The 26,736-nt window shown below is 34.7% G+C and overlaps 1 protein-coding gene across 1 annotated transcript in view; it reads right to left on the bottom strand.

The window, feature by feature from the left end:
• Positions 1–26,736, bottom strand: part of CDH8 (cadherin 8) — a 422,481-nt gene that overhangs the window by 248,447 nt on the left and 147,298 nt on the right. The window contains exon 3 of the mRNA XM_058279904.2: positions 23,655–23,949. Coding sequence (XP_058135887.1) covers positions 23,655–23,949 — 295 coding nt within the window. The remainder of the gene's footprint in view (positions 1–23,654; positions 23,950–26,736) is intronic.

The following is a 26,736-nucleotide window of genomic DNA, read 5'->3' as shown; positions in this document are numbered from 1 at the left end:
CAGTTAAAAACTTGGTGGAGAATTAAACTCTCAACCTCTACATAGTACTGAAATTCTCTGATGAGTCTATCAGCAGCATTTTTATTAGCACTGCTGCCTTGCCATGCCTCATGACACTGTGGATGCTGGTTCTCTTTTTTAAAGTATCAAATCAGCTGTGACTGCCCTTAGGAACTTCGACACTCTCATCACTTGGTTCTGGTTTGTTTTTCAAAAGATCAGTGTGCAACTTGTTCACTTTTTCACATACCATGGCTTCCGATATACTGTTGCCTGCTAACAACTTCTTATTTACCCAAATTCATAACAGCTTTTCAACTTCCTCCAGTGTCTGGGACCACTGCTTTGTTACTGCTTTAACTCCTTTCGCAATATCAGCCTTTTTTTAATTGCTTCTTTATCCTTAATAATGGTGGAAACCATTGTTCTAGGCATACCATATTCCCTAGCAAAATCAGTAATATGAATACCACTCTCATATTTACCTATTATTTCCCTTTTTTTTTTTTTGCTCGATGGTGGTGCAAAGTAATTTTCTTTTCCACTCAGCACTACCACTGCTCATTTTCTTAGAACCTATGATAAGAAAAAAAGTGCAAAAATACACAAAAAGAACACAGAAGCTAAGATAGGACCACAATGGGATGTGCACAGGGCAAGAGCTACTGCGTGACTACTGCGTCACTCTTTGTTTCTGCTGGAAAGGGTAGAGAATCACCAGGCAACCAACACTGGCAAGTTCTAGCTTGCATGTCAAGTACCAAACAAATGGTAAGTACCAGAACAAAATTTTCACATCAAAATGCATCAAGCACCAAATTCTATGAGTTTCAGAGCAGTTAAGTTCCAAGGTATGACTATACTTGGGGCCTCTTCATATGGTTTAAGCTATTTCAATGTACCTGCACAGAGGATTTGGCTTAATGATAATAAAAAATAAGTGAAGTCATACTTATCTTAACAGCAATTGTGATTTTGATAAAATATGTAGATATTAAATATACAATGGTGTGCTCCCTCTGCATTATAGCTTCATTTTTTAGTTAGAGTAAAGGCTTTATGGTAGTCCTGGAGAGACCCACATGGCAACTTCATTTTGTTTGTTGTAAAATTCTCAGCCAGTTACATTTTCTAAGCTATATTTTCTTACTAAAACCTACTTGATAAGTTTCTTATGGAAAATCAAATCAAATGACATATGTAAAGATCCCAAAGCAGAGCCTGGTCCATAGTCTTAGTTGTAGTTATAATTACAATATTGTTGATAATTATTATGATAATGGTCTAGAATTACTGAGCACCTACTATAAGCAAAACACTTTCTCAGGTGTTTTGTATGTGATACTCACTTTATTTCTGAACTACCAGTTATTGAATGCCTACTAAGTGCTATCTGGTTTGCATACATCAATTCTCTAGAAAATGGTTTATTCTTAAAGATATGAAAGTGGTTGTGGAAAGAAAAGAAACAACCTATCCAAATTCATCTGTTTAATGAGTAACATCCACAATTCACTTTAGAGACTCCGAGTGTTCTCTGATGCCTCATATGAGTCTTCATTTGACACCTCAGGCTATGCATTGAATCCTATTTCTAATGGGCTATCAAAATTATTGCTTGAAGATTTGATCCTTTATGTCTGAATAAGATTAATGTATTCACCCTCATGTCCTGCTTAAGTTCCAAAGTCACTGAAAAATAAAAGACAACACAGTGAATCTTATATTTCATTGCTTAAATCCTACACAAATGAGTTTCCTCAAAAGTAAAGTAGACTGATAAATTGTTATTCCACTCCTTTCCATGATGCTCTTACTTCTAATGAATAAAAATTTAAAAACAACCATAAATAAATTATCTCCATTTATATTGAACCTTCATGTGAGGAAAATATTACTGTTTAAGGTGGATTTCTCCTAAATAGGAGGGAGAAGCTTGAGTATCAGAAGAAGAAAAAAATGATAGGGAGGTCATGAACCTTTTCTCATTTACACAGAGAGCACTTAACTCATTTCTAAATCAGTTCAGTCATGTAGGAAGATTGAAGATGTAATCTAAAAGAAATCCCCTATCTGCCACATTTCAAAATTAGCTTCCTTGACATTTCAAGAGACAATATGTATTTGGTTAACATTCCAAAACCAAGACACCTCATGTTTCTGTGAGACGCTCAGATTTACTTTACCACTGAACTTCTTGGGTGCTAATAGCTGCAGAAGCTACCTGCCATCATTCTCACAAACTGCTGTGCCCTCATTATTGCAGAACCTCTTCCAGCTTCTTCCACCACCTTTCAGGACCACAGACCATGAGAAAGCAGCTCCCCTACACACATAACCTCTTTGCAAAAACTTCTTTTTGCCTGTTTCCCTAACCACAATAGAAATCTTTCAAAAGAACATTATCCTAATCCAGCCTTTGTTTTTTCTGTTTAAAAGCCATACAAGAAGACAACAATAAGCAATACTAGTACAAGCTCCACCGACAAGGAACTCACAAGCAAGCACAAATAACTAACCGTTAATTATTAATTAATTATTAATTTTATGAAGGAAAAGAAAGAAGCATATGGAGCCTGTAACCTACCTGGAACAAGAGCTTGCAATCTAAAACTGCAAGGAGTCATAGGAGTTAGAATCTTCTAGACAAAAGCAATGACATGTATGAAGGCTCTGAAGCATATAATGTGAGGTGTGAAAAGTCTATCTGTGAGGCAGAGTGTAGAGCTAGAAGATAGGGGGATGTTGACATGGTCTAAATTGTTGCTCAAGCACTATCAGTCAAGTTATGGATTTTTAATTATATCCCAAAAGCAATGGAAAATCATTGAAGCTCATTAAGCAGGGACCTATCATGATCAGAGGAAGCATTAAAACAGGGCAGCTGTGAATGTGGAAGACCAGTTTGGAGGCTAGGCAGATGTCCAAGTGAAAGATAGTAGTTTCTTGGACTAGGATAGCAAGAGAAGACTTAACAGTTGAAAAATAGAAGCTGGTCCATTTTTATTATAAAATGATTCAAATTCACCAACATTGATTTCTAAGTGAAACAGGAAGGAGCTTAAGAGTGTGAAGCAAGGGTATGCCATGTTTAAAAACAAGTTTTTGAAATATTCTTGCTACTGTAGATCCAGAGAGAATAGGACCTCAGAGAAACATGATGTGTGACAACAAAGGTGATGGGCTATATGTGATTGTATGGACATGTTTAAATGATGTAAGATGATAATGTCTGTTCTGCCAGAGACTCCCTTGCTGGCTGTAAAGAAGCACTCTGCTATGTTCTGAGCTGCCGTATGGACAGGCCATGCAGCAAGGAGTGGCATGTGCTCTCCAGGCAGTCAGCAAAGAAACTGAGACACACAGTCCAGCAACCTGCAGGGAACATACTGCTGTCAGCATCCACATGATCTTGGAAGGAGTCCTTGCCCAGTCTAGCCTCAAATGAGGCCTCAGCCTTGGCTGAAACCTTGATTGCAGCCTTGTGATATCCTGAAGCAGAGGACCCACTTAAATGTCCTTCTTTTTTGAATTTGCCTTTGGCACAACTAAGGCAGGGTGCTGGGAATAGGCTCAAAAACAACCCTGGCCTTAACATGGATGCTCTTTCTTAGCTGCCTTGAGCTAAGTGTGTAAAGAAAAGCCACCCAAAATAACATATCTGATATCAGGGTCACCTTTCAGAGCCAGAAGAAGAAAAAGAAGAATGAGGAATCAATAGAATGAATGATTAAGGATGAATGCTCTAGCTGATTCATTCAAATATCTTGCAACTTGGGAGGCTTGATTTCAGCCTTGTTTGCAGTATTGAGAGAAGAAAGCCAAACATAAAAGCATACATAGTGTATGAGTCTATGTGTATAAAGTACAAAGGAGGCAAAACTCATCTATGCTGTTAAAAGTAAGGATTTTTGATACCCTTGCAATACTGATAGGAAGTGGACACAAGGATGACTTCTACAGGGGCTGGTAATATTTGGAATTTTCACCTGAGTTATGCAAGCTTGTGAGTTTGTGATGCTATGATACATGTATTTTAATGTATGGATATTATATGTCAATGCAGAATTTTTAAAAAAACATATATGTATGAGAGACAAGAAATAGGTCAAAAGGCAGCCTGAACAGGAACAAGTGCTGCCTGTGCCCTTTGCACTGAATCGAGTGATGGAAATACTGCTCTATTCGAATCACCTGCTCTTATTCCACCTTGCTGTACAGCTTCCCTGAAAGGTTCATGTTGTGAACTTACGACGTGTTTATCGGGACTGTGAGACCCTAAAGGCAGCTCTTAAGAGGCTACAGTAACTTCTCTTTTCATTTAATTTTGACATTGTAACTTGATACATAAACATAAATGAATGGGGATTGTTTGATATTATTTCATTGTCACTTAATGGTATGAGCAATCTTAATAATCACACAGGAATAGTAATACAAAAAAAATTCTAGAGTGATTATCATTATTCAGATTATTCTGTCAAGGTGAGAAAAAAGGACAATGAAGACATGCTCAGGAATGGATTTTGCCCTTTGTTTTCACTCTTGATATCTAGTTTTACTTTAATAATAATTTAAAAAAGAACAAAGAACAGAAGGTGGTAGGTTATCTTGCATCCATTAATAGGATCTGTGCATATAAATTGATGGAAGAGTGACATTATACTCAGCATGAACTGAGAATATTCCTTCTTTCTCCCAGTTCAAGGAGATGTATAATCCTTTCATAAAATAATATCCCACCCACACCTCATCCCCTCACTCTGGTTCTAACTTTCCTATGGATTTAACATTTCAGCTCAGCTTTTATCAGTACAGCAGTTGATGGCAGATGAAGGGAAAACTTCCTCTTCTACTCTTTTAATAGTATGAGGATATACCCTACATAATACTAATGTCGACCCTACACCTTGCCTCGAGGAACCAAATCTTTCAAAAGGAGGATATAAGAGTGATAGTCGATTCTCAAGGTCCTTAAATTGAGAAAACTGCACATAATTTCTGTGGGCATAAATAGCCTTTATCTTTATACACTGCTTACATAGCCTGTAACAAAAGTGTTCCTATTGCCCCACCCTAATAGACTAAAACATCTTTGAGTAACTTCATTTTCATTGTCACCAACAGCATACAGTAGCCTACTACATTTCTTAGGATTTTTTTTTAAGAAACATAATAAGTCCCTCTATTTTGAGTTGTCATCAATAGACATATAGAAGTGTCATGGAAGCCAGAGATGGGAATCATTTCTAGAAACAGAGACTAATGGCCAAGCAGATACCTCATAGCCTCTTATTTCTTTCCCTCTCTGCTCTTTCATTTCCTCTCCTTTTCTGAAGTCTTCTATGTTCCTCTAATAAATACCAAGAGAAGATGCCATCTACCCGATGGTTCCCAAGTTTACATGGTTTTATGTTAAGCCATCTGGAAGCACAGTATATCAACATCCTTTCAGTCCTATTGAAACAAATTGACCTGGGTTTTGTCAAATGTCTACCTGCCTCACAGATCAGAAGTAGCACCAGGTAAAATGTCTGCTAGTATCCCATACTATTAAATGGGAGATGGACAGTTACTAGAGAAACACTCAGGATGAGTTACACAGACATTTGTGAGCATTCACTGCAATCTTGAAATAGGTAAATTTTCAATAGGGGGTTGTTGACTAAAAGAAGCTCATTCATGTATTCATTCTTTTTTTTTTTTTTTCCTTTTCACAGAAAGTTTCAAAGAGCAGGAATAGGCAGGGTAATACTGAAATTGGCAACTCAGCGAACAAAGAAAGTGTCTATGAACACAGATTCAAAGAATAGGAGCTAAGAACAGAAAGAACCCATTTTAACCAGCAAAAAGGAATGAGAAAATCTTCTTGGATAGTTTTTCACAAAGCATTTTACACATTTTAAGCATTTGATCAATGGAACTCATTCAAGTGCTTCGGTTCATTTCTAATTTGAATAATTGTTTTCTATTCTTTTTTTTCTGCATTGATTAGTCTGATAACCAATGGGAAATATCTTAATAGTGTTCTGTAGATGTGGATAGGCCTTCTGGTTAAACTAATTAAAATGGGGTTATTTAACATGTTAACACTTCTGAGAAATACTGTAACTATGTACATTGCAAGCTGTCACTTAATATATATTAAAAAACTTTCTTTCACTTTCTAGGTGTTTTGGTCAAGTTATTTAACCTACTTATATTTGTTTTCTCATCTTTAAAATGAGGAAAATAACAGTACCAAGCTTATGGAGTGAAGATCATAAGAGTTAAAATTTGAAAGGTAGCACTTAAAAGAATTTTCATAAAAGAGTAAATTCAGGGAAAATGGCATTGGATAAGCAAATAAGGGTCAGCATTCACACAAATACAACAGAGAAAGAGCCAAAAACTGCCTGAGGGACCTGCTTTGGGGTCAGCACACCAGGACAGTGCCTCACAACTCCCAGGAAGTTAAGGGACAGACAGACGAAGAAGCCAAAACCGCAAACTCTTAAGTTACTAAAACTCTGGCCACTGGGAGCGCTACCCTCTTCCACCCCAGAGATACTCAGTGGGAATAAAACCCCCAGCACATTGACTGAGAGGAAAGCAGGCATATTCCTCCCTACCAGCTGTTACTAGAGAAGAGGGAGCAGGAGTCCCGGTGCTTTTCTTCAGTGAATTCTGTCAATGGAGCATACTTGCAACCTTGGCACTGGCCAGACAAAAACAAGAAAACCAGAGAGATACACCTCCGTGGAAAAGTGCGCCAACAAGTGTCATCTGGTGGCCGAACTGGAAACTATATGGACAAAAACTGCTTTCAGAGCTTTCTTTACCACACCCCTGGGAGAAAGTCTCTGCCCCATTGGTGAGTCTCAGGCAAGATTTTAGTAACATAAGCTGGGCAATTAAAAGATTAAGGATAAGTCGAACCAAATATCAAAGAGTTGTGAAAAAATAACAAAAGGCAAAAGAGAGAAATTGGTCATTAAGAGTAAATTCACCAACCTAGACATTAGCAAAAAATTTCAAGCCATACTATAAACAGGAATAGATGGCCCAGTCAAAGAAACAAGCCAAATATCCTGAAGAGATTCAGGATTTAAGACAAAAGAGCAAATTCTAAATAAATGTTAGTTATTGTTTAGTAAATGGCATTTTTAATATATTCAGAAAAAAACTAAGAGATTCCATACATCATGACCACATGTGGTATGTTCTAGGTATGCAAGTCTTGTTTGAAGTTAGAAAATCAATTTATGCAATCCACCATATCAACAGGCTGAACAAAAAACATCATATGTTCATATCAATTAATACACAAAAAGCATTTGACAGAACCCAATGCCAATTCATGATAAAACTCTCAGCAAACTAGGAACAGATGGGAACCTCCTCAACTCAATAAAGGACACCTACAAAAACTATAACTAGTAGCATACTTAGTGGATAGAGACTGGACACTTCACTGTATAATCAGAAAAAAGATAAAGATGTTCTCTCCTACCACTCCAATACCATATCATACTAGAGGTCCTAGCTAGTGAAATAAGATAAGGAAAAAAATAATAAAAAGTGTACAGATTGGAAAAGAGGAAATAAAACTGTCTTTGTTCACAAATGGCATGATTAAATATTGAAAACCAACCCACAAAAAAAAATTTACAAAAAAACCTCCTCCTCTAATATGATAGTGCAGAAAGGTCATGGGATACAAGGTCAATATATGACAGTATTACCTCCCTCTATATAAGCAATGAACAATTGGAATTTGATATGAAAAAAATCAATTTACAGTATCACCAGAAAATGAAATGAATATATGTATGAGCTATATGCAGAAAACTACAAGACACTAATCTTTTTTAAAAAATCAAAGAAGATCTAAATAAATGCAGACATGTTTTGTGTTCATGGATTGAAAGACCCAAAATTGTCATTATGTCAGTTCTTGACAATTTGGTCTTACCACAATACTTATCAAATTCTCAGCAAGCTATTTTGTAGAAATTGGCAAACTGTTTATAAAATTTGTACTGAAAGGGAATGGATCAAGAATAGCCAACACAGCACTTAAGAAAAAGAAGAAATACTGCCTAATTTCAAGAATTAACATAAATTACATAATCAAGCCAGCATGGTATTAATGAAATAATAGACACATTTTTAAATGAAAAAGAATAGAGAGTCCAGAACTAGACCCCTATGAAATATAGTCAATTGATTTTTGGCAAAGTCACAAGGAAAATTCATTGGAGAAAGGATATTCTGTTCAACAAATGGTGGAATATCAATTGAATGTCCATATGAAAAAAAATTAACATACCTTACAAAAAATTAACTCAAATGGATCATAAATCTAAATATAAATTATAAAATCATAAAACTTCTGCAAGAGAACATGGGAGAACATTTACATGGCCTTGGGTTTGATGATGTGATCTGAGATGCAACACCAAAAAATAAAAATTTTCATGAAAAAATGTAAATTGGATTTTATTAAAGCTCCGATAAAGACATTGTGAAGAGAATCAAAATCTAGCCATAGACTGGAAGAAAATATTTGGAAGATACATTATGAAGGAAGGACTTCTATCCAAAATATACAAAGAAATATTAAAATTCAACAATAAGAAAATATAGGGGATTCCCATATACCCCGTCCCCTTCCCCTCTCACATTTTCCCCTGTTAAGAGCATTTTACATGAGTATGGTACATTTGTTAAAATTGATGAACAAATATTGAAGCATTGCCACTAACCATAGTCAATGGTTTATATTATGGTTCACATTCTGTACCATATGCTTTTATAAGTTTTAACAAAATGCATAATGACTTGTACCTAGAATTGGAAGATCATGCAAAACAATTCCAATGCCCTAAAAATCCCCCATGATCCCTCCATTCTTCCCTCCCCCTTTCCTTGGAGCCCTCAGTTTCAACAGAGTTGAAGCCAACACCTATTGTGCAGTTCATCTGACTCGCCCAGAACAATTAACAAAAGGATGATGATGGACAATGTCCATCACCCTAAAAAAGCAGAGTATCAACATCAAGGAAGAAATATCCACCCATTTGCTCTATGGGATTTAAGTCCCTCTCAATTGGAAACAGCATGGGCGTCACCATCCCTAAATCCTTAAGACTGAGGAATGAACAAATGTAAGGGGGGAATGCAAATATGGACTAAAGTAGACTTATTATTCCAGCAATAGAAGAACCTGTACCATTGGTATAAAAGTGGCCACCATGGGTTCTGAGGAGAAGGTGTAACATGAGGAAATTGGGGGGGCATTAGAATTGTCCTGTATGACATTGCAATGGCGGATATAGGCCATTATACAATTTGTCAAAACCAATAAAATTGTGCAGGACAAAGTGTAAACCATAGTGTAAACTATAGAACATGGTTAGTAGCAGTGCTTTCAATATGTGTTCATCAATTGTAACAAATGTACCACACTAATGAAGGAGTTGGGGGGAAAAGTGGGGGAGGAGTAGTAGAGGTATATGCAAATCACCTATATTTTTGATGTAGCATTTATGTTCTCTAATATTTCTTTTAGAAATTAAAAAAAAACAGAAAACAAATTCAACAATAAGAAAACACAATTTTTTTTAAATGGCGAAAGATTTGAACAGGCACCTCAATATAGAAGATATTCAGATGGTAAATAAGCATACAAAATGATGTTGGATATCATTTGTTATTAGGGAATTGCACATTAAAACAACAAAGAGATACACTATACACCTAATTGGAATGGCTAAAATCCAAAAATCTGACAAAGTGCAGAACAACAGGAACTCTCATTCATTGCCATATGAATGGCATGGAAACTTTGGAAGACTGTCTGGCAGTTGTTTACAAAGATAAACACAGTCTTTCCATATGATCCAGCAATCATTCTCCTAGGGACTTAACCAACTGATTCGAAAATATATGAACAAAAACCTGCACATGATTGTTTATAGTAATTTTATTTTTAATCATGAAAAACTGGAAATAAGACAAACGTCCTTCTATCGGTGAGTGAATAAACGCACTGTGGAAATCCATAAAATGCAATAATATTCAATGATGAAAAAAGAATGAGCTTCCAAGCTGTAAGGAAAACAAAGAATTTGCCAGAAGTTTGGGGAGCAGGAAAAGTGAAGGAGGTAAAAATCAGGGGATTTGATAGATGGTGAAACTGTTCCATGTGACACTATAATTGCACCTCAAAATAAGGGATGTAAACTTGTTCTCTTAGAAAGAGGAATGTAGCTGAGACAATCCAGTCATAGGTTCTCAGCTACAGCCTCCTGAGATCATTAAGGTCAATGTGTGGCCTTGAGAATGCATGTCATTCCCTATACTTAAAAGGATTCTTCATCTTCCTTCTTATGCTTCATCCCTTCCATGTTCCCCTTTTCTTCCTCTATTTCCCTACCTCTCTATACCTACATTTCTATGAGGTTATTTAGAGACTTCAGTGTATAATTTTCCCTCACTTTCACTACTCCTTCTGATATATGTCCATATAATTTCAATCACTTATCCATTATAAAGTTACTTCAGAAATGCATTAAAAATTTCACATATAGGAGAACTTCAGCTTTCCTGTTGGTGCTATTCTGAGAATTATGCTCCCATTTCAATTTATGGTGACATCTCTGGACTCACAATGGAAATATTATACAAATTTATGATCTTTAATATGCTTTAAATTATTTAATGTCAAAGCCCCTGACCTCTGTCCAAACAATATACCATGAGGCCTATTATGTTTATCTGCATGATAATTTCCTCACAGATCTCTCAGACCCTCAGTTACACCATCTATAAAATGGAGATAATAATATGCAGCTGTACATTTTGTTGAAAAGACAAAATATACAAAAGTCAGCTCAATGAATGAAATACTTTAAGAGATTAACACATAATGGAAGTAGTGATAGGAATAGTGATAAAAGCAATACACATTTTCATTATAATTGCCCTTTTGGGAAAGGTTGAGTGACGTGGACTTCTTTCTGTGTATCTTTCTAGCAATGGTGACAGATTTATGAAATAGCTCAGGGAAAAAAATTAGCAGTCTGTCCTGATCAGGATAAAAAGAAAAAAAAAGATTAGAGAATAGAAGAGGCAAATTTTTTAAAATGGGGTGGGGCCAGGTATATTGGGAGGCAGAGTAGAAATAGAAAATGCTTCAATAAAGTCTTGGGAAAGAATTATCCTTCAACTATGTCTGTAGGAGATGGGCTTCTTAGAAGATGTAAGAAGGAATAATGTGTTTTAAATGTTGTAATCATAGGCAGAGCCAAGATATAAAAAATAAGATAGAAAAGTATCAATTCAATTATGCTTGAAGAGTATGATATTTGTGGTAAATAAGGTTAGCCCAAGCATTACTTTCCAAGTAGTTCTGAGAAGTAGGACTCAACCACTACAAATTACAAAATCATGATTGGCCCTACATTCAAGTCTGAACACATAGTATGTCTTTATAGATCTACGAAAGCAAAGTATGTGATATAAAGCAAAGCATTTGATAAATATAAAAATTTCAGGGGATATTTTTTAAATATTGCTTTTTAATATTTGTACATCACTGGCATTCTTCGTACTTAAAGAGCTGTTTTGCTCTTTTACTATATTTTTATAAACTAAGTATAAGAATTTTCATAAGATTGGGAAAATCTTCAACACCAAACCTCTCAGTCTGTTGTGGAATGAGGTCTATTTTATGAAATATGTCTTTCAAGGAAAATGTATGACTGAAAAATAGAAAAACTTAAATCATACAGCTGAGGATGAAATAAATGAAATAGGCCAGACCTACATTTCCTTTTACTTATTTCCTGTCCCCAATAAATATTATTACTTATATTTACTTTTCTCTGTCTTTTGAATATCTATATCTCATAATGTAACTCTTTATTACTTTATCCTCTTGTCAATTATTAGGGTGTCTATAAAACAAAAGTATAGACATACATAAACATACATACATTTTTGGGTTTTTTCTTCATAGATCAATATACATACCTTAATCTTTTTTGTTCCCTTAACACTATGTATGTATCTTCTCTACCAGTTTCTATCTATAGACTTATGTGTTTATCTATTCATATATCTACCTTACCATATAAATTTATTCATGTTTTTATCTATATGAAGTTTCTTTTGGTGAGAATAGGAAAAAAAAAATGTCACAAATCTCATAAAACAGTGATTGCTAATCAACCTAATAAACATTTAATTAGAAAATCAAATTAAAATCTTCAAAGTTCAGTGAATTTAGGAAGTATAATCATTAAGTGCAGAATGTACAGAAAGCAAAGTTAAAAAACCAATACATATATAGGGAAATCCCCCAATGGCTCTAAAAGGCAAGTTTTTGAGAAATGCAGGCCATGCAACAAAAGTATATTAACAAAGGTGCCCTGTATTAATATCCAGCCAAGACTTCAGAATTTCACAAATGCATGTTTTGGAGCTGTCCTGACATGCAGTTGATTCATGTCTCTGACAGGCAAATATGGCAAAGACTGAACTCCATGAGCTTTTACTTCCAACTCCATTTAATTCATGATTCCCTGGAATGGCTATGCAAAAATTATCTCACAACATTGCCGGATTTGATGCCAATTCACAAACCTCTGAACACATACATAGCTTGGATAACTTAAGGAAGATTTGTCCTTTTGCCTATGGAAACAATAAACATGTTGGACCCTAAATATCAATTCTCGTATTAGGTCAAAGAGACAAGAAAGACAATAGGGTCATAGGATTGTCTGGGTAGAATTCCACCTTGGCTTTGCAACCTTCCATATATAGTTTTCACTTGAATGTTTTGATTTTCTTTATGAGAAAAGCACATTTACTAATTTGAAAATATCTTTCAGTATTTCAAGTAAAAAAATCATTTGAATACAGAAGTCTTTTTTCCTCAGAAGCGCTCTGGAGGGAAGGGGCTGTGGGTCAATTAGTTGGGCTCCTGTCTACCATTTGGGAGGCCTTGGTTTCACATCCCAGGGCCTCCTTGTGAAGGCAAGCTGGCCCGTGTGCCACAGAGAGCTGACAGTCCATGCGCCATGGAGAGCTGATGACCCATGCACCGCAAAGAGCTGGTGCAGCAAGATGATACAGCAAAGGGAGACAAGCAGATACAGAAAAAATGCACAGTGAATGGACACAGAGAAGAGACAGCAAAGAATGGAAAAATAAATAAACAAACAAATAAATAAATCTTAAAAAAAAAAAAAAAGAAGTGCTCTGGATAGCCCTGGATGAAGTCTTGGCCATAGGAGTTTTCTCTGGAATAGGGAAGTAGGGTGCACTTTTCAGAGAAGTTAACAAATATATCAAGAAATAAGAAGAGTCAAATTGTGAATGAGTAGAAGACATATTACTGAAGAACACAGAGACACCACCAGGTTAATCAAACTGTGTTTAAGATAATTCCAATGACACATAAACAAAGCTAGACCAGAGAGGGACAAATAAATGAAAGGAAAGGAAACAAAATTTCAGCATTTTCTACTGCTGTGAATAAACCTAAAAACCATTGTTTAATTTGTACACAGATGGACTGACCTGGTTTAAAGGCACAGGTTGCTTCTATTCTGACATATATGATAGGTCAGTTCTTTAATGTAATTTTCTATCTATCTCTTCTCATCTATCTATTCATCTATTTTCTAAACACTGGAGAGTAGGCTGACGTTTTATACTTCCATATACTTTTTCCTAAGAACAATAATATTCACTTATGTAACCATCTTAAGTATAGTTATCAAGCTAAAGAAATTTAGCATTTCTATTAAAGTTTCAGTCTTTTCTTATATATATTTTATGGATTAAGGTTTGGACAAAGGAATGTTAAAATTAAAGAAATTAGGGTTATAAATCGATGAGTATAACGTCATAAAAAGAGTCAGCAACCTGTTGGGGGATAATACAATTGATTCTTTTTACTCATAATTTAGGAGGTACAGAAGATCAAGCATTAAATTAAGATTTGGTAAGAAGGACCAATCTCCTTCTCACCGAAAAGTATTCAAATAAGCCTTGTTTAATTACCATGATTATACTGCTCACCAAACTTGTTCTCAGACACAAGGTAGAAATAACTCATGTCTCCTGCAGACCTAATGCGTTTTGCACTGCTCACAGTTAACTGTTACCCACTCTTCCATTTGGATACTCTGATAATCTATAACCACAGAGTACTTAGGGAAATCTTCGGGGACCCCCAAAATCTAAATATCAGGAACATCTTTCACTTCCATCATAAGATACAATATAAGACTCATTTATTACACCAACATGGAGGTTTAACTTCTTTACTCAGAATAAAAATCACATAATCCTCACCCCATTTTAGAGATTGCAAATCACAGTTGTTAAAGGCATTCATATGAGGTAAAACAGCTGGATTTCTTTTGAGAATGTTTATTTCGGTTCTTATGTTTTCTTGCACGTTTTTCTAAAGAATTTCAACATTCTTTATCTTTCTGAATCCAATAAGACAAAAAATATATAATCAAGTCCATCAAGATATGTTTTCCTTCCTTTTTTACTTTGTATTCTCTCCTTTAAAAATAAAAAGATAGGCTTCAGAACACTTTTAAAATTTATTCAAGACAAAGAAAGAAAAACATAGCCTCTAAATTATAAGAAAGAGGTGTGTTGGTTTAAGACAGTTTGTCAGTATGAACATCCTTTGATCTTTAAGGCTTGTGTGAAATTCATTGATTTTTTTAATAATAAAAAGAATATGAAAATGAGTTGATTTAACAAAGACTTTGGAGACTTTATTTGAGGGCTTAAATATGCACTGGACAATGACAAGAATAGCAAGCTAATTATATAAACTGTAGTCAAAATAGTTTGCAATTTCACTATTTAGCTACATGCTATGTTACTGCATGGACTTCTATAGAATTATAACTCCATTTTTATTAGATGTGTGCTTCTAAAGCTTTTGTAGAGAAAAATTCTATAGTGCTGAAAGATACTTAAAAAATAATTTCTGGAGTATCTATCTCCAATGTGGCATATCATATGAATTTATAAAGTTATAACATATTAATACTTTGAAGACTGGAGTATGAAATACAGTTTAAATTTAATTCAGTGGTTATCAAAGAAATGTGATCCCTTTTTTCCTTAAACCATTCTTTAATACATAAAATGGAAAATATTTTCACAGATTTATTACATAATAAGAAACAACTGTGATACATAGGAAGATAAAAGCAAAGCGTTTTATATAGTTCCCCAGCTCTCTTCCTACCTGTCTGCCAGCAGCTTGAACAGGTCAGTCCAAAAGCTATTAGAGGATATTGAGCAAGGTAGGAGTCCATGCCAGGGCAAGGAAGTGAAAGGAGAATGGGGTAGCAGATAAACATAATTTGGGGGAATCAAAGGATAGGCAAAAGAAGCAAATGATGACTGAGTTACTGCAGGAGGGGAAAGGGGATCATTGATTTAATAAATATATTAATGATAAAGAGACTCGTTTCTTACTGTTAGTGAAAGGAAAAAAAAATAAAACGAATCCTATGGTATTGCTTTATAATTGAAGGTATAGGTAAGAAATTGTTTTTTGCTACATAGATACATTAGATAAATGGATATATAGAGAGAGATAACTAAGTGTGTGTGTTTTTGTATATGTGCGCACAGGTTCATGCACACAAACATACCTCAACTTTGTGCTATTCACTGAGAAGTTCTAAAAGCAGTGCCATCTCAATAGCAATAAACAGGGAAACGGACTTTGGCCCAGTGGTTAGGGCGTCCGTCTACCATATGGGAGGTCCGCGGTTCAAACCCCGGGCCTCCTTGACCCGTGTGGAGCTGGCCATGCGCAGTGCTGATGCGCGCAAGGAGTGCCGTGCCACGCAAGGGTGTCCCCCGCGTGGGGGAGCCCCACGCGCAAGGAGTGCGCCCGTGAGGAGAGCCGCCCAGCGTGAAAAGAAAGAGCAGCCTGCCCAGGAATGGCGCCGCCCACACTTCCCGTGCCGCTGACGACAACAGAAGCGACAAAGAAACAAGACGCAGCAAATAGACACCAAGAACAGACAACCAGGGGAGGGGGGGAAATTAAATAAATAAATAAATCTTTAAAAAAAAAAAAAAATAGCAATAAACATAATCTATGCCCAAACTTTGGTTTCTAAATACCACTCCTTTTAAAGGGAACCAGGGCAGATTAATGACTGATTCCAGGGCTGGGACAAGGAAAATGCAAAATGAACCCATAACATCTTACATTGCCAGAAAATAAGAATGTACCCTAAGATTGATGGGAGTATACACAAGGACATAGAAGCAGCTTCAAAGGTCCATCATATCTAATTCTGAGACAATATAAGCCTTTAGTTAGTTTATGATAATAATAATAATAACTTATAACCCATTAAATAAGATAGGAATCTAAAAGTCCAAAATAATATAAATAAATACATAAGTAAATAAAGGGGAATTAGAGAAAATTTGTCTTTAGGGAAACACCAACTAATGCATATAGATGGAATAAGAAAAATAAGAACATCATAATCTGACACCTGTCAAAATAATAATTAGTTCAGTCATAAAACTTCATTATATGCTAAAATTTTTGAGTAGTAGTTTAATTAGGAAAATGATACCTACATAGACTTTAAGTATCTGCCCAAATAGTATTAAGTACAAGGAGAATAAGAATAATTTTACAGAGGAGAAACATGGTGGACAACACCTTAGTCAAGTGATCAAAGTTATTGTCATATAAATGGAGTAAATCAAAATTTTGTACTACCTGATACAATATAATGAAATATTATCTGTGATAGCATTGCCCAAAATGCATATTTTGAATTTAATTTGAAGGAAGTGTCAGATAAGTCCTACTAAAGAATACTATAAAATAATTAGTTCATATTCTATAAGTGTAAAGACCATGATAGTGAAGGAAAGATGGAAGAACAGTTCCAGAGTATAAGACTCTAAAGAAGTATAATAGCTAATATAAGTACGGTCCTAGGTTTAACCCTTTTTCTATATTAAAGGAGAATTACTAGGATAATTGGGGATATTTGACCAATTTTTGGATTCAAAAGCAATAGTGTATCAATGTCCATTTCTTAATTTTGTTGGTTGTATTGTGGTTTCATAGAAAAATGTTCATAGGGATTGGAATTACTGAGGTATCCATAAGTGATGGGGCATCATGCAACAATTTATTCTTCAAGGGTTCAGCAAAAATTAATTAGACTACATTTGCAACTTTTCTCTAAGACTGAAATTGTTCCAAATTAAAAATAAAGAAAGAACACAAAAGAAATAGAGTGTATTTTACAAAGGCCTCCCTCCAAAAGATGATTTGAGGGTATTTACCATAAGAAGACACATGTATGCCTATAACTGCAAGCAGGAGAACTACATCCATCAGTCATGTGGAATCTAAGCCCCCTCTAGATATAGAGGTGGGGTGGACATCACCATCCCAGGATCCACAGAATGGAGGAATAAAATGTGAATTAGAGTGTACCTACTGATATTCCACTATAAAACTATTGTGACTAGTAATAGAAGAAATTGTATCAATGACGTGGAGACAGTAGACACAGTAGTTGCTGAGGGCAGGGAGAGGAAAGACGAGATGTGATGAGGGGGCATTTTTGGGACTTGGAGTTGTCCTAAATGATATTGCAGGGTCAGATGCTGGGCATTATATATCCTGCCATAACCCAATGTACTGGGGTAGAGTGTGAACTACAGGGTAAACTATTATATATGTGGTGCAGCATTGCTCCAAAATGTGTTCACCAAATGTGATGAATGTGCCACAATGATGGGGGAGGTTGTGGTGTGGGAGGAGTGGGGTGGGGGGATGGAGAGTATACAGGAACCTTTTATGTTTTTTGTAATGTAACCATTTTGTGATGTATGTATCTTCAAAAAAATTCAAATTACAAAAATGATGGGAGTGGAGGGTGGGGATTTGGCTATATGGGAACCTCTTACATTTTTTTAATGTAACATTCTGTGTGATCTATTAACTTTAATTTAAAAAGTGTTAATAAAAACAATAAAAGACATAGTACTAGTTGAAACAGAAGATAGGAGAATGAAAATAATACATAGCCATGTTTTTCAGAAAGAAACTGATAGAAATTTTATTAAAAATTCTAACTTTTTTTGGCTGAATTCTTGTTCAGAGAGAGTAAGTTCACTTGTGACATTTTTAACTGGCCTTCATAATTGCTTCAGGCATAAGACTTTGGAAAGCAGTGAGATTTGCCTTATGAAAACATATTTTACTAATAAGTCTTCTCTTGACATACAATTGTCATCTGATATTTCAATTAATATTTTTTTTTTGCTGGAACATGCATTCTCCTTTTGAATTTATCACCGAGAAGCCCAGAGTCAATTCCAGTTACTCTCTTTAGCCTGTATCTATTGATGACACTTCAGCCCCTGTTATCATCACATGGCTCTCAGTTAATTTTTTAAAAATTTTTACTTGAATTTTTATGCAACATAGTGTTCTTATGTATTTAAAGTGCTTATATTCCTATCTTGGAAATTGTATAGTATATCACCCAAACTTCTCCTTGTACAATTCTCATCTCAGTTATTCAATTTAATTTGCAAAGTATGTGAACCTCAAGAGCTCTGTCACCTTGGAAAGAACATTTACTATTATAAATATGCAATGGAATTATAGCATTCACATAAACAAAATTCTATAAAGATATTATCAAAGATCATTAGCTCAAACAGTTTAAGCCCATGGGAGCTACGGCTAGATGCTTAGACTTACATGCTAGCTCTCCTACTTCATATTTGGTTTTGGATTTTCCCCATTTTTCTTATTAAAAATTATAAGGGGTAGGGAGGTTAATATCAGCACCAATAACCTAAGATTGTTGTGGTTGTTAGAAGCATTTAGCACAGCTTCTGGCATATTGTGAGTTTTTTCAATACATATTGAACATCATTAGAGGAGACTTAGATCTCAAAGAAAACCTCCAGGGTCATGTTTTATATAACCACATACCAACAAAGCAACAATGCATTATCAACTAGGTGTTACTTGTTTTTTAATCCCTTTATCCGCAATCTTATCTACATATCCTTTTAAATAAAATAGAACTAATTCCAATATATGCATTTGTGAAGCTTAAAGTTAAGGCTTCTCAAGCAATATTTCATTGACCAAGACATTTGTATCACACAGGCAATTTTATTGAATAATATTAGGAAAAGTAATACAGAGAGGGAATTTTGGAAAGAAACTATATTGGGGGGGGCAAATCTATGCTAGGCAAAGTCAGCACTTTAAATAAACTCACTGAATTTTTCCAACCATACTTTTAGGTAGGGATTATCATTGATAATATACAGATATGGAAAATGAGGTTTAGATGAGTTTTGTTGCTTGTCTAAGTAGAACATGTATTTGGAGCCAAATAACCTGATAATCTATGTCAAAGTCAAATAAATAGTTCATTTTCCCCAAACCCATGTTTAGACATACAATCAGAGTTAAAATACCCCCATTCCCAATGCACTTTGATATACAAATTATACACCTAAAGTTTTTGTAACTTCATAAAAATGTAGGTAAATTCCATTGAAAAACCAACTTTGACAATGCTAGTTTGGGATCCATAGTTAAAATCAGACAAACCTGTATACCACTCTTTATAAGGTATTGCCATAAAAGTGAATTGTCATCAATTCTGAAATTCACAGTAGAATATAAAAGAGCTGTGTCTCTAGCTTCCAAATAAGATATTTCTAAAATAATTTGACTGCCATTTGGGCAAATATATATGTGTGTTTTGTCTTGACAGCTTGTCAACTGGCAGACAGTTCTTGAACATCATATTCATTTCAATTTAATATTGCTAAATTTCTCAATTAGAATTATATTTTTCACTCTCTGTACAATGAAATTCCCAAGTTCTTGCTGGCATTCCTCAGAGCATACAGGTGCAGGTGCTGGCATTTCTGCAGTGGCAAAGGAAGAAAAATGAAAGGAGGAGGGAGGGGAAGGAAGAGACAGGCTGAGAGAGAACAGTGGTAATGGGAAGAGAAAGGAGATAACAGCTGACCTTCATCCCGATATTCACCTTCATGAGAAATGAAGGGAATAATTCACACTTGACAATAAAATAGTGCAGCTGCTTCTGCTTCCTTTAACCAGAGAGGCTGGAGTCAAACAGAAACCAGACACCCAATGCATAAAATCAATACATAAGTAAAGGTCCAGAGGTAAGATGGGAAATAGATTTAATAAAAATCATTTTAAAACCACAGCAAAACCCAATTATTGAGCAGTTATTTACTTTATGGTGTTCCGTTACCTTGTGTTTTATCATGCAGTTCTCACACAAGAAAAGCAAGGTGGAAATTATTATCCTTGCACTGTAGCTAAGGAAAATGGGCAATGATTTAAACTCCCTGAAACTCAAAGTCACCCAGACAAAAAGGGATAGAACCAGAATCCTAAACTTAGTCTGTCTTCAACTTATTTTCAACTTCAGCACATTGCCTATGGTTAAAAAAAAAACAAAACAACTATGTTTATATGTGAGAATGGATTATAGCTTTTAATCTCTATTCTCTTAGCATAGAATATTTTTCGATAAAAAATTTTACACATGTATTTATAGACACATATTCACATTTCATTGTGTAGCTAATGATACCTTCAAAATTATTTTTTTAGCTGAAAATGGACATGAAGTTTAGAGAATTTTCTGATTTTTTTCTCAACCTATTTGTTAGGTACATTACTCATACACACAAAAATGGGGGCTTCTGACACATTTGCAATAAATAAAGATTTGGTCATTAAGATGTAGAAATTATAATAGTGAGATGAAAATAACAGCTTCCCTGTTAATCATTTCTTAGCAATTAAGATAAAGGATGCTATATGTATGGTAGGCGTCACTGATTTCTTAAAACAACCTTACTCTAGTATGGATGCAAAGATGAATTAGGCAAATATGCTGCCTGAGTGAGTTGACCAAACAAGAATCAAAAAAGTGGGAAAATAAATTTCTCAATTCCTGTTTGTATATGAGAATCTAGAAAGTACAAATACTGAGGTGTTTTCATTTGTCCGAAGTGACTATAATTACTGATTAAATGGACAAGGTGCCATTGAGATTTTAAGTAGGAAAAAGAATTCAGTGATGTTTCCTATATTTTGAACATGGGATTTTAGGGTATATTGGGATCATAGATAAAATCGTAAAAGTCAGAAAGCAGAAAGAAATTTCATAAGGAAAATTAATATTGGATTTTTAGTGTGGAGTTTGAACTATAATTGGGATATCTATGTAAAAATGAAGCAGCTAGGAAAGTAGATTCCCATATTAAACAGGAAGGTGGGGCTGAGAATATGATTTTAAAGCAACTCATATTAAGCAAATGGCTGAAGCTATGGCTTGACCTAGGGAAACAATGAAAGAAAAGAGAAAGGAAGGAAGGGAGGAAGAGAATAAGAGAAGAAATAGGAGGAAGAGGAGAAGGAGAAGGAGGAGAACAAATAAGAAGAGGAATGGAAAGAAAATAGAACTGTAAGAAACAAAACAATATTAAGGAGTAAATGATAGGATTTTTTTTTAAATTTGAAAGTTATATCCCAACTGATTCCCAACAGGTATATCACATTTACACATGCACAAAAACATGCATGCATGTGCTCACACTAGATTAAAATGTCAAGAACACATTTGAAAGGTAAGGGCATTATGTGTTGAACAAGAAAATGCATACCAAATTTAGCTTTGGAAACCACAATCAACATTTCACTTGCATATGTATCAACAATAAAGATGTTGAGGGCACCACTTGTGACAGTTTGAATCTTTTATGAATCCCAGAAGAGATTATGTTCTTAGAAGTAATTCATTTGTGTGGATGTGGGACCCTTTAATTGCATTAGATTCAGTTAAGGGAACTCTTGATTGGATCAACTTTGATTCTTCAATTTAGGGCCTTTGATTGGAGTACATCAGTGAGACATAACCCAGATTGGGTCTTGGTTCTCTTGCTGGAGTCTTATACAAGCAGAGAACTAAAAGCAGACACACACAGTTTTTGCCATTTTTACCCTGCCATGTGAGGGAGGACTCCAGGATCACCTATAGCTACAAAAAGACAGAGAACCTCTGAAAGGCTGAGAGAGAGGGGCTGGAGGCTAGAATCAGTAGAGCAGTCAAAGGTGAAGAGATGAGGTCAGAAAGAGATGAGCCATATGCCTGATTGCCCACAGCTGAGTTTGGGAAGAAAGTGAGCCTGGAGGAGAAACACAGAATGGCCGCCATTTTGCTTTGCCACATGGCAGGAGTTCAGGATTGCCAGAAGTCAACCTTTGGTGAGAAAGCATCTCTGGTGATGCCTTTATTTAGATATTTTCAGAGGCTCAAATAAACTTCCCATTATAAAAGTCAACCCATTTCTGGAATTTTGCCTTAGAAGCCTAGTCCTGTAGCAAACTAAAACACTATTCATCTAGATATTTCTTTCTGGTCTTTACTTCTCTGTAAATATTTGTAATTTTCCTGACCCTGTAAATAGAGTTCTTTGTTAGGCTTTCCTCTGGCAGAAAATTTAGTGCCAAACTTTTGGACTTGGCATGGTGAATGACCATGCTTACATTCAACATTCTGGTCTATAAGTTATATCCCTACCTGTCTGCTTTCTTTGTTTCCTCATGTTCACCTGGTTCTATTTATCTGATGTTGCTGCATACATATATCCTCACAAGTTGTCTTAAATGGAATTTTAAACAAATGAAATATATATTACATACATAAGTGATTGTATATTTTGAAATTCGGATCCTGCCTACTACTTTTGTCAGACAAGGAAGAGTTCTAAAATACCTCTAAATACAGAAGTCTGGGATCCAGAAGTTTCCTATATTAAGGTTAGGGTTTGGGGTGTTTAAGCAGATCCAAAAAGGAACACAAAGATTAAAACATTGTTTTGGGATAAAAACTTGCTCTGTAAAGTGTTACGGATATCTAACTTGCTCCAAAAAAATCCCCTTTTTCTTTCTTCTTTTTGTAAAATGTGTTGGTAATTCAATGGCTCAGTAAAAGTGAGAATAGGTCAATGATGATAGTAGTTCTAGAAAAGGCCACTTAAGGTGAAGCGGCCACAAAACTGAAGTCTCTTTGGTAACTGTGATTGACTAATCCACTCTAGAATCTACCAGCTCAATCCAATATCTGACTGACTACAGACCTAGACTTTTCTCTATTTCTCTAAGTGCTTCATCTGCATGTGAATATACACAAACAAATAATTAAACAGCAAGCAAATATCAGAAGGATTAGCCTGGCATGTTGGAACAAATCTTGATAAATCCGCCTCAGTAACAATACTTGAACTACAAGGCTATGAGAGGAATACAAATTCAGCCTATTTAAGTATTGTTGTATAAGAAGAAATATTTTAATAAAACTGCTCCGTCAATTCCTATTACTAGGAGACTAAAGCTATTGAGCTGTGGAACTTAGGCCAAAAAATATTTGGATATACAAATTAGAGATAAGATGGTAATAAATATTTTTTGTTCAGTAGCATACCATCACTGATGCCAGGAGCTATTTCAAAGATACCTCTTAATAGTTCTGTGAAATTGAATTCATACGTACCCAAAATGGACATCTCTGGCACTGTAGCATGATAGGGTCCATTAAGAAACTCTGGTGCATTGTCGTTGATGTCTTGAACTTTAATAATAAATTCAGAAGGAGGCTCAAGAGGTTTGTTTGTCTCCCAGTCCACTGCCTGGGCTGTTAGGGTATACTCAGCCTTTTCCTCTCGGTCAAGTCTTTTTATAGCATGGATATCTCCTGTTACATCATTTATTTGAAAGATTGTCCCAGCTCCATCGCCTGATAGGATATACTTGATTTTTTTGCTCCCAGGATCCAAGTCTGTGTGTAGCTAAAATGAAAAGTGGCATTAGTTAGTGATAAGACAATCTGCAATGTTATATTTTAGCTACATCCTCATTGAGTATTGCTCTTTCTTTTTATATTCTTGTAGCTTCATCAATTCCTGCTAACTGTAACTGTACAAAGAGCTTATGTAGGTACATTAAAGATATTTTTCCTTTAAAACTTGGTAAGTTTATTTAAAGTTATTATTAGCTACCATATAGGGATTATTATTTGTAAGTCAAGATCTTTTTTAATCACTTCTCATATAATAATTATCTTAATTTTTATTAAAAACTCAATGAGTTACAATACTTCATATGACATATAAGAAATCTGAGGTTGGGCAAATCACATAATAACCACATCAAAATTCAGGTTTGATGCAAGTAAGTGTGGAAGGCACAGAATTCAACTTAAATGTCTGAATAAGACTTTTTCCCCTTCAATTTCTTTTTTTTCCTTTCTTGTCTTTTTTTTTTTTTTTTTTTTTTAGTATCCAGGACCAGAGATTGAACCTGGGTATGTGAGAAACTGCAGCTCAAAAACTGAGCCACATCAGCAACCTGAGTTGGCCTTTTCATTTGGTTTGCTTGCTGTTTGCTTTTGCTTTTTTTAGGAGGCACTGGAAACCGAACCTAGGAACTCCCATGTAGGAGGCAGGAGCTCAACACTTGAGCCCCATCCATTCCCTTTCCTCTTTGACTTTGACTTTTCCAGTACAGGAAAAATGTTCCCATTTTACAGAGAAAGATACTGAAGCCAGAAAATGTGAGCATGTTTACCAAAAATAGAAGCCTTCTGAAAAGTGAAAACGTCTTCATTTTCAGGCTATGGTAATCAATATTTACCGAATACCTCATCTGTGTTAAACATTTCGGTAGGTTCTGGGGAAAACAGAAACCCTGATTTCAAAGTTCTCATAGTTGACTCTCAAAAGAGAGACAGGAATGTCCTTATATTTGTCACTTTTCCTTTATATTATGTTGACTTCTGTTTTAAAAACAAAACAAGATATACATACATATTCTTTAGTTTGTATTTTTAAAAGTCCAATGGATTAGAATTGCAAAATACTGCCTAAATGTGCATATTTTCATTTTAGGTCTGTTATTTAAATGCCAACATAGTTCTGGTTGTTTCAAATAGTTGTTCCTTAAAACAACAATAACAAAAGAAACTATCTTGTTGAAAGAAGCTCCTAAAAATTCTAAAGACATTGTGTTCTCTTGGGATCCCTTTTATGTAGAGGAGCCTTTTTCTCTTTTTTCATCAATTTAACTTGTATTAATACTTGTATTAATAACTTGTATTAATAAAATGAAAAAAGAAAGGATTGTAAAAAAATACATAAAATGGCAACAAAGAATCCAAATGAATGTAGATCTCCTACTTTATTTTTGAATATTTAAAAAATGTTAAGGCATAAGATTGCATCAAGTATTTATTGAATCTCAAAATGTATCCCTTTAATTTATTGTATTACATTTATTAACAGGAAGAAATATTGAAATGCCAATTTATCTTAATGAATATGGGATTATAATTCATTAATATGATATTAATCATAATTTGTGATCATTTTTAATTAATGTGAATTTCAACATTTTAATTAGCATTTATTTTAAAATTTAGATTTGAATAATATATCATTCATAGAGACTGCCATTCATATACAAGGCATTCCAGAGAAAGAAAAGATATTGCTACATGTGATTCTTGACCACATTCTTGTTAATTGAAAATAGGCCATTCAAATTAGCTTTATTATTTTTCTGTTTTATACTAGAATTTATGCCATATTTTCCTTAAATTTATCAATAACCTCTGTTTTATTATGATTAGTAAAGTTTGTTTTAATCTTATTTTAGATCTTGATGTCCCATTGTGTTGAAAAAAAATAACTGACATAGAAAAAGGAATAAACAGGTTCTTGTAAGTATAAAACAAACTAGGTTCAGGTCTCTCTAGCTATGTGAATTGGGAAATTCATGTATTATTTGAACCTCTGTTATTTTGTCTATAATATGTTATAAGATATTTACCAAGCAGAATTGATTTTAAAATCTAACACAACAGATTTGAAAAATATTTGAAAAACTGAAGTGGACATAGGAAGTGTACAATAAGTAAAACAATTTTTATTTTATATCGTATTCAACTATATACAACTATTTGAAAACATTTTGTAAAGCACAGTTTCAACTTAAACAAATTCCATGTGAAGATAGCTTTTCACATATAGCACTTTGCAAAAATCAAAACAACTTAGTAAACATAATATGCTTCTTCTTTCTTTGGGAAATTCATTTTAGCTAACACCAGTAAAGTTCCAATCAATCCCTGATCCAAATGCCAAAGATAATTCTGAAACAGAATATTGTGTGTCTATAATCACTCATTTCCTCCTATTAATTGTATCACACACACATGCACACACACTTGCACATAGCTCTTGTGGGTGTAACCAAATTAATATTACAAAGAGAAGACTTGTGGGTACATAGAAACAGCAATCTATGTGTAGTAAATGTACATAAGAATCTGGAGCTTGGAAGGATTCTGGGTGCCTGGTTGCCAGTGGCTGCTTCCTATATTGGTTGGAACATAAGTCTATCAGAATATGCTCGATTCAATACAACTGTCAAATTGACTTCTCTGTCAATTTATCTCACTCTGTGGCCTCTCTATGAGATTATGTAGCTGAAGATATTATCCCAAATATGCCGATGTTCACACATTGCATATCATCTGTATGTATGAGAACCATCTCTCCTTGGGGCTGCTTCTGCAT

Source organism: Dasypus novemcinctus, chromosome 18, assembly GCF_030445035.2.
Source record: "Dasypus novemcinctus isolate mDasNov1 chromosome 18, mDasNov1.1.hap2, whole genome shotgun sequence".
Taxonomy (NCBI): Eukaryota; Metazoa; Chordata; class Mammalia; order Cingulata; family Dasypodidae; genus Dasypus; species Dasypus novemcinctus.
This window is presented reverse-complemented; position numbering and strand designations above follow the sequence as displayed.